The sequence below is a fragment of the Rhopalosiphum maidis genome, chromosome 2 (assembly GCF_003676215.2).
Source record: "Rhopalosiphum maidis isolate BTI-1 chromosome 2, ASM367621v3, whole genome shotgun sequence".
Classification (NCBI taxonomy): domain Eukaryota; kingdom Metazoa; phylum Arthropoda; class Insecta; order Hemiptera; family Aphididae; genus Rhopalosiphum; species Rhopalosiphum maidis.
This window is the reverse complement of record NC_040878.1, coordinates 20,969,513-20,980,364: the sequence shown is the minus strand read 5'-3', so window position 1 is coordinate 20,980,364 and position 10,852 is coordinate 20,969,513. Positions and strand designations below refer to the sequence as shown.

At 33.3% G+C, this 10,852-nt stretch overlaps 1 protein-coding gene across 1 annotated transcript; it reads left to right on the top strand.

Moving 5' to 3' along the window:
* The first annotated feature begins 1,483 nt into the window (after window positions 1–1,483).
* Window positions 1,484–8,970, top strand: LOC113554098 (flocculation protein FLO11-like). The gene is made up of 2 exons (XM_026957790.1): window positions 1,484–1,736; window positions 5,600–8,970. The coding sequence occupies exon 2, from the start codon at window positions 5,606–5,608 to the stop codon at window positions 8,699–8,701; it is 3,096 nt and encodes a 1,031-aa protein (XP_026813591.1). The 5' UTR covers window positions 1,484–1,736; window positions 5,600–5,605; the 3' UTR covers window positions 8,702–8,970.
* Window positions 8,971–10,852: the final 1,882 nt, after the last annotated feature.

Below are 10,852 nucleotides of genomic sequence, written 5' to 3'. Positions count from 1 at the left end.
GCGGGCGGCGGGTCCGGTCGACGGCAGTCGCAGCGGTACGGTGGTATCGCGCGATCGCATTCTTTCGTCGATTGGCCCCGCCGCCGCTGCCACCTCATTCTCTAACACGAAAACATCTCTCTCGATCATATAATATAATATATATGCGGCTGCTGCAACACCTATCCGACATCATAAATATCTCACTACAGAGTGATAACGTTCATCGGCCTAAATTTTACACTTATACAATTGTTTTTACCATAGACGTGAGCACGGGGTATATGTGTGGGATAAGCGCTTACAATGTATCAGCTACGTGCCCTGTGCACTGGAACAAGCACTTTTTTTAGAGTGCATAATATAAACAAAGTCCCAAAACAACAGCTTTCAGAAGAAGAAAAAAAAACAAAATTTATGGATACAATTTATATTGGCGTCTCACGATCATTAATTGTATGACAAGAATTATGAAATTATATCCTTTTCAGTAAACACGTCTTCATAAAAACTTGTTTTATTTTTCAATGTGAAAAAATAACGTTGAAAAACCTATTATTAATTATTTCCTATAGGCAATAATAAGCAGTGATAATACAAATGGTTATGGTTATCATAAATATTTCTTAAAATAATAGTAGCAGAATTATGAGAATGTATCTAAGGACATTTATGTTTTTGCGACTTTGCGGGGAACATGTTTACTCTACGCGCCTCGCACGACTATGGACCATAGTCTATGGTTTTAACTTTAAGGGATGGAATAAAATAACTAATAAGTCCTGGTCCCTGAGTGCGTATACTGTATAGTAAAAAGTAGGTACACCAGTACACGTACAATATTTAAGTCCCATAGTGGAGGAACTGTTTTCTGGCAGTTTGTTGTCTCGTCAAATATAATCAGTTCACTGTATTTATCATTATTATCTAACGTGTGTAAAAATTATATATTATGTATTATTTTACGGGTACCGATTTATAGCGCGCTCTTAATCCGAGGATGATGCTCGGTAATCGACCTGTATGTGGTTGACGGTAAATAAAAATCGTCGAAAAAAAATCTCCCTGTATTTCTTGTATAGTGCGTGCGTGCGTATACAACTATTTTTCAATCGTTATTATTTAATATTTACTACTTCCAAACACCGATGCTCGGCTGAAAAATAGTTATTATTTCTTCGTCAGAAGTATATCGTTAAATTAAATCTAACAACAACAGTAACAATAATGATATTAAATAACATTCACACCCTACCAATGTTGTCTCCACCCCTCCTCAGTTAGATACGTTGGAGTTATATTATTATCCAAAATAATAATATTAAATTTTAGTGGATTTTTATTTTTTCTACAATTTATTGATTTATTTTTTGTTAAATCGGACATAAAAAAACGAAATGTACCAACGAATATTTTTCGGACATCACATCGGACCACGACAACCTGCGCCGCGGTGGCAGTGTTAGACGTCGCGCGGCAGTCTTCTTCTTCCCGGTCACCAGTGTGCAGCGCGCGCCCGCCAGCCACACGGTTGTAATAATCGCTCCGCGGCCGTCGGACGCAGAGCACTTGTCAATTCCGCCGCCGCCACCGCCACTTAATGTTATCATTTGTCACGTTACTGCTGTACGGATGCGAATAGTTGCAAACTAACATATATATCATTAACGAGCTGTTATAGCGATCGCCACAACACAATAATACGTGTGATCAATAAACGGAACGATCTCGATCGATTCAATTTTAAAAAAATAACCGTGAGTACCATCATATATAATATAATATTTAATATAATGTAATGTGTCATTCATTCGAAATTTAAATTACATAATAATTAATAATATGCATCTCGTTATTATTGTGTTTTGCGAGTTCGGAGTGTTCGGACGAGAGTTAAAGTTTCTGAAGTCCTGACCGAACTACACGCATTACATAAAATTATCAACTAGATGCCTATTTATCGCTTGACTTAATTTAATTATATTAAAATTCTTATTTAATATTAATCTTATTATTGTCACTATAACCAACAGGATATAAACCTATATAGATACTAAAAATAAAATATAACCTAATACCTGTAACTAAATAATTTCTTTCTCACATTAATTGTACACGATAGTGATTTTTAAAAATTGTACGTGTTAGAATCAGACTATTTTTTCTCTATAGGTAAGACGATTTAAAATTTAATATTAATTTAATATTTCAACAATTTTCCAAATTATGTAAATTCTTTTAATATAATGTGTTTAAATTTTATAACAATATAAACAAAAAAATTGTTTTTCGCACTGTTTCTATTGTTAATATTTTATGATACATTCATTTATTCTTATATTAGTTTTTTTATTAAAATAAAATTCATATTAAAAAAAATCTATATTTATTTTTTTATTATCATTGTGATTATTACTTATACTCTTATTCTTATACATATATGATCAAAGGTTTTTGACCTGAAAAATATTTGTCCAATTCCATCCGGTTATCATGTCTAATACTTAACCACCGGAAAATTACAGGTTTTAGTTTGTTTAATTTTTTAGATCGTCAATATACACATAAATTGGTTTCTTTGCATTTTTTTAGTTATTAATCTAAAAGTTTTTACGGATATTAATTGCTAATTTATCTGAATGTTTTATAATTTAATTATAATATTAAACATGAGTAAATGTAAGCGGTTCGGTGTGGACAGGTGCCAATAAGATATACAAAAGACTCCTAAAAACCTTATTTGACGGTTAAATTTATTGGCAAAAAAAAAATGTGGAGCCTTCATAGTTGCAGAATTTATTGTAAATCCGATGGGTGATTATTAGGAGATTTTATATAAACAAATTTAAAAATGAACATTTATACTATCTTTATGAAAGTTAAAAAAAATTATTAGATACAAATTGTATAAGGATAATTAAAATTGTCAATCATTGAACAATACGGTATAAAAGTATTAAAGATTATGAAAACCGCTGAAATCTATTTCAATTCGTTACAAACCTACGTATACTGATTACTTTTAAAGTTATACCTAGTATTTATAATTATTCATTTTATCATAATAGTTCACTTACAAATAGTATTATAATAATTTTAAAATAATATACATATATGTAGTTCTTCAGAAATAAATTATTTAAAAATTGGTGTGAATATATAATATATATTATACTACTTTGATACAAAATTATCACAACAATAATACGTATAGTAAAATTAAGTACACTTCGATCGACAACTAATTGGACAATTTCTCGTACTACAGAAAGATTAGAAAATGTAAGTAAAAAAGTCTTCTTTTACGTTGTAAACATTTATATCTATGGTTTTGTTCATCATGATAAATTCTTATATTCCATAAGAATGTGGGTTTCAATAATAATAATAGTAAAAAGTAATCTAGTTATCCCAAGCAAAACTTCAGAATGGAAACCGGATAAGGAAGAAAGTGATTGTGGAAATACATCACGCATTTCTCGCATAAAAAGTATATTTTTATACTGAATATAGATTCGAGGACATAATTCTATTAAAACTGATTATTATTATACAAAATTCGAAATTTTCAACATGAAACTTATTTCATAATATCAACTTTTGAAATAAAAAAAATAAAAGGACACGTTATAATACATGATACCTTCACTATACTAACCATTGTCAATATTTCAGTCAAAATGAAAAAAAAAATAATGATATTAAATGATAATGATGATAATAATGATATTATTATTAGATACTATTTAGCGTTGCTGCGATTTCACCAATGGTTTTAGGATAAAATGGTACGTTGAAATTTTAACGCTTGCTGTGTGGAAAAAAAGAGAAAAACCAAATTCAAAAGTCAGTTATTACTGTGCTATTATATAGTGGTAACAACAACACAACAATAGGGTTCGACCAAGATAAACAATAACAATACCTAATGCATATGTCAAAATTCGAACAAATGCAACGTATCGAGATCCTATTCGTCAAAATAGTTTCGCTATTCACGTTTCCCGCTCTTCCGTACAAGACTTAAACGCTCGCAAAGATGTAATAGTAGTAATACCCATACGAACGACTTTCGTTTGAAATTTAAAAAAAAAATCAATCTACTCTAAATAGTATGAATAATATAATAATGTGATTTTAATTGGTTTCGGTTGGGTCGTTAAAAAGTGGGCCAAAAAAAAGTGTAGTTCAATAGACGCATATTGAGGACAATAATAAATTGATGTATATAGGCTGGTAGGTAGGTAGGTAGGTAGGTAGGTGGTATTAGGTATACTACATGGGTAGGTAGTGTGTTTGGTCGGTCGAATGAATATGTTATCCGCTTATCGCCACGCTTATATACGCACATATATATATATATAATGTGCATGTTAACATAAACCCAACTACTTGAACGTATACAAAAATATCTGATATATTATAATGCGTGTACTCTGGTTATTAATAATCCGTAACCCTAACATACACACGTCGTTTCGTCCCGATTATAACCGTACATACTGAAATAATACGATATAAATGTATGATGATGTATATATTATACACACACACACGTCTTCACTGCATTTCCGTGTAACAGGTTTTTGTAGCACACTCGTTGTGTCGGGGCGCCTACCTATACAGAAGATATATAGTATATCGTAGACGCTGTCTCGGATTGCCGGTCGTTCGCAGACACAGCGATAACCGAACCAAATAATAAAACATAATAATGCAATGATACTAATTTCACTGATATTTAATAGAAATACACGTATATTATAAGTATAACACACAGCACGTTAATATTCATGTTATATTTTTCGCATGTTTTAAAACTATTTTACAGACGTCTTATGATCAGATATATTTTTTTATCCGCCAATAGTAATAATTAAACAACCGATGACGCTGCAATGCACATACACGTTTAGGTTAACGAGATCCCGATAGACGCCATAATTTAGCCAGCAGTTTGTAAATATGAAATAGTATACTAAAAATCAAATTAGTATGGATGTTTATACATACTATTATAATATATACTCTATAGAGGTAGTATCGTCGGTAATGCTATTTCGCGGGATAAATGTAACACAGGCTTACATATTTTATTTATAGACAACAGCAAATTTAACAAAATAACAGTACTTAGATATTGAACACATACAAATAAACACTATACAGGTAGATAGGTGAGGTTACTGGGTGAAAAAAATGTACTGTACGAAGTGAAATTACATTTATTCCTAGATATTTTCTGTGCCATTTAGATATGCTAACGAGTACTCTTTTATTGTCATCGGTATTCAAAAAGAAAGTTGTGACAACATATGTATACTATTAGGTATAATATATTATTATGTACGCGCAGCACATATATAGGTAGACGAACGTGCGTTCTCTTTATGGTCAAGGTCGTGCGTGATTGACGGTCACGTCGTTTCTTCGTTTGTTTTGTTGTGTGATTAAAAAATAATAATAATAATGATGGTAATTTAATAAATAATCAATGTTTATCTATTATCTTCCTACCAAAATATCTACAAATTATCTTTAATCTGATATCATTTTTCAAAACCATCGGTTTACCCGATTTTTTTGCTACAAAAATATTTATGTTCCATTCCTGTTTCAGGTTCAAATGGAGGGATGGTGGCGTCTGAAGTTGATGTGCGGTGTCTCGGCGTTATTATTCGCCGCATGTTCTGCCCGGCCACAGGATCTCACCGCCGTCGCAGCTACCGTCAAAGAAGTGCCACAGAGACCCATGACCCTGACCAATGGCTACCATCCATCATCGTTTCCATTCAACAACGGTGAACCATTCGTTGTTGATCCAAACTCAGGTTCCATAGACTTCAATACTAGATCGCCCCCGAACGCGGCACAAAGAAGCGACGATTATTACGATTACGATTCTACAAAGTTAGAGGAAGTACCATTCGACTATAAGGGCGATCCAATTGACAGGAAGGACGTGGCGGGTCCTGGTCTGTTACCCAGGCCCAACGATATTGCACCCACCAAAAACAAGCAGACGGACATCTATCAGTTCCTGAACTTGCCCGTAAAGTACAGCTCTAGTGATCGGTTTCCACTCATGTCCAGCTCGTACGCCAATACAAAAATCCAAGGGTCCGGCGGGTCATCACCATCGTCGCCACTCAGCAATCATAAGATGCCATCAACCTCAACTCAAACACCAACATCAGCAGTAACTACACCCACTACCACTGCCACGTCGTGGTACAATACCATCAAGTTGACTACCACCAGGCCCACCCCTCCCCCAACTCGTGCCCCGTCAACTACCACGACTCCGATCCCGGTTCCGCAGCAAGAAGAATATGAATACGATTACGATTACCCTCACCCGCAAGAACCGACGTCACACCATGACATCACTACCGCACAAGGAGCGATCAGTTCAACAACCACCACCACTTCTTCAACCACCACCACTACAACGAAACCGACGACAGTCGTTCACCTCACCAATCCACCACTATCGTCGTCGCCGTCGTCCTTTATTACTCCGGAACCATCCACTGCTGCCACGACCGTACTACCGTCTTCGACCACAACAACACCATCAGCTCCGGTTACCTCGTCCGTTGTCAACAGAACTACGGGCGTAGTACAGGTAACTACTGTCAGACCAGAGATCGATTCCAAACTGGACGGAACATCATTCGCTGATTACGACGACGCGATTAAACCAGCGGAGAAACCACACTCCCAGGAGATGTACGGTCAACATTTCAAACCTTTACACGGAAACTATCAGTTCGGCGACAAACCGTATCCATTGATCACCAACAGTAAAGTGCCTATGACGTTCACTGCTCACGTATCGTCTGGTATATCGTTGAACCAACCAAAGGACCACTCGTCAAATATCAAACCATCCCCAGCCCCGGTGTCGGAAGAATCGGTATACTCATCTAGGCCTCTACGTCCAGAAAATATAGAAGATACAGTCAAGCCCGAGGAAACTGCTGTATATGAAAATTCAAGAGTAACATTCAATAACGGTAAGCCTGAACCTTCGATAAGCCCAGAACTTGCATCGACGTATTCAAAACCCAAACCACTAAAACCGAACGGAACTCCTGATCAGTTCGAGACAGTTTACTACAAAGTCAGACCGGATACTTACAATACACAACAGCTTCCTAGTGCGGTTTCAAACCGACCTACGAATCCTCTAATCCAAAGTCGACCTTATCAACCAGAGCCGCCCGTAATAAAAACTTCTCAGGATGTATCTAGAAAACCGGTAAATACAGAGCTTCAAATGTCTCAAGGGCGGCCACCACCATATCCGGTACAAACAGATGTGTATGTCAAAAATAAACCTCAATACACTCCTCCACAGAGCCAACCAGACACATCTAAGTTTAAACCTCCTAAACATGTAATAAACCATTTCATAAAAACTCAGCCGAACGAAGACAACAAAAGCTACGCACTTCAGACTTCTTTTTCAATTGGTATGGACGGAGAACGGACAGATACACGTCCAGCACAAGGAATAGGGCAAGTTTTAATGGTTGAAGATGGTTCTTCTGAAACCGTTGTTAATCATACGATACCGATAAAGACCAAAGCGACTACATCAATTCCACTAATTCCTCCACCAAGACCAATCCAAAAACAACAACCGTATCCAAGACCTCAGTGGGAGAACGTACCAAAACCTCCTACATATTATCCACCTCCGAAACGCGATGGCGCTATACCTCCCCCACAAAGACCGAATTTACCCAATATTTTACCTCAATTCAGACCAAACGCCAGAGTCGATACACCACCAACGGTACCTCAATCGCACTCCGCGACCATTGAAAGGGTTCAAATTCCAATCGATCATTTAAGACCACCACCCCTTCCAAAACCTCAATTTTTAAAAGTAGACAGAAATGATGATAGTATTGACGAAGAAATTTTAAATATACCTGAAAAGGAAACAAGAATTTTGCAGAAAACCGGACCACAACCAGCAAAAGTAACTACTTTGCAAATGATCCAACACGGAGCCCCGACAAAATCACGAGATGATAATAATAAAGAAAATCCTGTACATATTATTTATGCGGCAAACACTCCATCAAAACAACCTGAAAAAATAATAGATGATTCCGTAATGCTAGACGTCAATGATAGATCTGATATTCCAATATTAAAAACTAAAACCACTAATATCAAGCCCACAAAAATGGACTTCCCGTATCAAATCGTTAAGCCCGATGAAAATCAAAACGGATCTTCGTTGGAATATAAAGCATACAGTCCAACCAAATTGGATACAACCAAACCAAATATCGATCAAGAACTAGTGCCAAATCTTCAAGATTATGTTCCAATTGTAACTCGTGATTCTACTTCAAACATTGTGGTTTCGCAAAAACCAATTACAGCTACATTGAAAACGACAGAAGATAATCATAAGATAGTTGATGAAGGTCACAAACCTCTATTACAAAACTTTCAAATACCCTTCCACCCAAGTTTAAAATTGCCAGAAAATAGTAATGGTTGGTCAGTTGTAAGAAAATCACAAGTTGATAACGCTTCTGAGAGAATAGATGAAGCTGGTGATGTGGTTGGGTCTACAGAGAAGTTTGATCCTGACAACTTTAAACCGCAATTAGTTGGAGGTTTTATGCCAATAAGTCCTCCTTCAGAAGATGCAAAAGAAAAAAAAACAGTTGAACAATCCGAAAGAGCAAAATAATCTGTAAGAGATTAAATAAATATTTATATCATTTACAAATCCATTGGAATAAAGTATAAGAAATACTCAAATACATAAATTACATAAATAAACATGTCATAGACGATAAACCCATAACTCATATATTGTAAACTAATCACCCTGCAAGTGAATATTAATTTATTCATGTATATAATGTATAGATAAAAGTACTAAATAATTACGTTAACTAAAGTAAAAACATAAGAAATAACAGTATTTAATTAACTGTTAAATTTAAAATATTTAAAAATAAGTACCTATATAATATAAGTATGTGCATTAACAATATGCAATATACATTAGTATTGAATTATAATATAACTTCACATTAAACGATCAATATTTATAATGTAATTGCCCAATAAATAGAATATTTATATTAATTTAATATAATCATTCAACAGTGGCGTATCCAGAATTTTTTTTAGGGGGGAGGGCACACACTGTCTAAAATTTTATATGACATATTGTATGCGTTCATGTATACAAATAAATCTTTAAAACAAAAAAATAATAAATATAACCAATGAGTGAGGGGGAGCATGGCCCTTATGGCCACCCCTGAATACGCCACTTTTCATCAACAATATTTATTTATAACATATTTCCTAAATATTGTAAAAACCATGTATAATGTATATATATATATTTATTTTTATTTTTATTTTTATTTTACAAATATTGTAGACATCCTAAATGACAAATAATGAAATAAAGCTCAATAATTATATCATTTTATTTTGTACGTAATTATATATTAAGAAGTAGTTATAAGCTATACACATAGCGTTACAAATATATTATTATTTTACCTATATCTAAGAATAATTTTATAATTTGTACACAAATTGTTTTATATATTTTATTTATTTTATTATCGTAGCAAAAAATATAAATATAACTGTTTTTAAAAGTATTAAAGACTTTTTTTATGCAGTAAAAGTAATTTTAAATTTATTTACAGAACAAATGACAATTTTGAAAAAAAAAAAATAAAAATTAGTCAATATTATACAACGGTCTTTGATTTTTAATAATTAATCGATTAATGTAACATATAATAAATATATACAATTAATTGTATTTATATGTAATTATTATTATTAACGACATGGTTGAAATTATGTTTATATTTTTGTAATTAAAATGTGATACAAAACTTTCTATTACAATTTTAAGAATATTTGTAATGGTTTTGTCCTAGTTTACTAAAATATGTAAAAGCCGGAGAATTCACTCTGCTATATAGTCTATAAAATAACAATTATATTGTGGTTTGTAGACAATGGTGGCGCCAGATATGTTTTATTGGTGGGGGGGTGATACGGGGGCCAATTTTTTGTCTGATGGGGCATTTCTGTATGGCTACTCATTATTTTTTTATACCATATTTTCAGGAAAGTATTGCTAAAAATGTTTCGGGTATAATATGTTATATATTTAAATAAATAATCAAAAACTATACCTACTATATTATTAGGTATCACAAATATACTAGACACAGTAAGACTTCAAATTTCTTCCTTTTTCTTTTATTTGTGTCTAAAAATACATAACTTTTTATTTTTAATGTATGAGATTTTAGAAAATATGCAGTTAGTATTAACTTTCTTGTGCATTTTTATTTCTAAATGTGTAAAAAAAAAATATTTAATTTGAATATAATGTCAAACTTAAAATAATATACATAACTTTAGTCTAAAACCCTTAATTAATACTATATTTTATACATTAATGATATACAGTTTCGTCATTTACTTACATTTTTTTAACATTAAATCACAGGGTGTGTTAACAATTCCACAAATAGCCTCAATTATTTGCACCACCCTGGTGCTACACGGGGAGGGGGGGGAAATGGAGGGGTAAAATAAATTTTGAGAGGAACTTGTCCATCCTTGCCCTTGTGTAGCACCGCCCCTGTTTATGGGGTTGTTAACACACAATTACAGTATTTATATTTTATTTGTATTATTGCGAATTGCTAATTATAAGGATAACGACATTTTGATTACTTAACATAATTTAAAATAATTATGAATGTAAAAAGACAGATAACCACTTCCAATGCCCTTAACAAGAATGTTTTATTCAGAAAAAAATATATAGGGTTATACGTTGGATTTATTA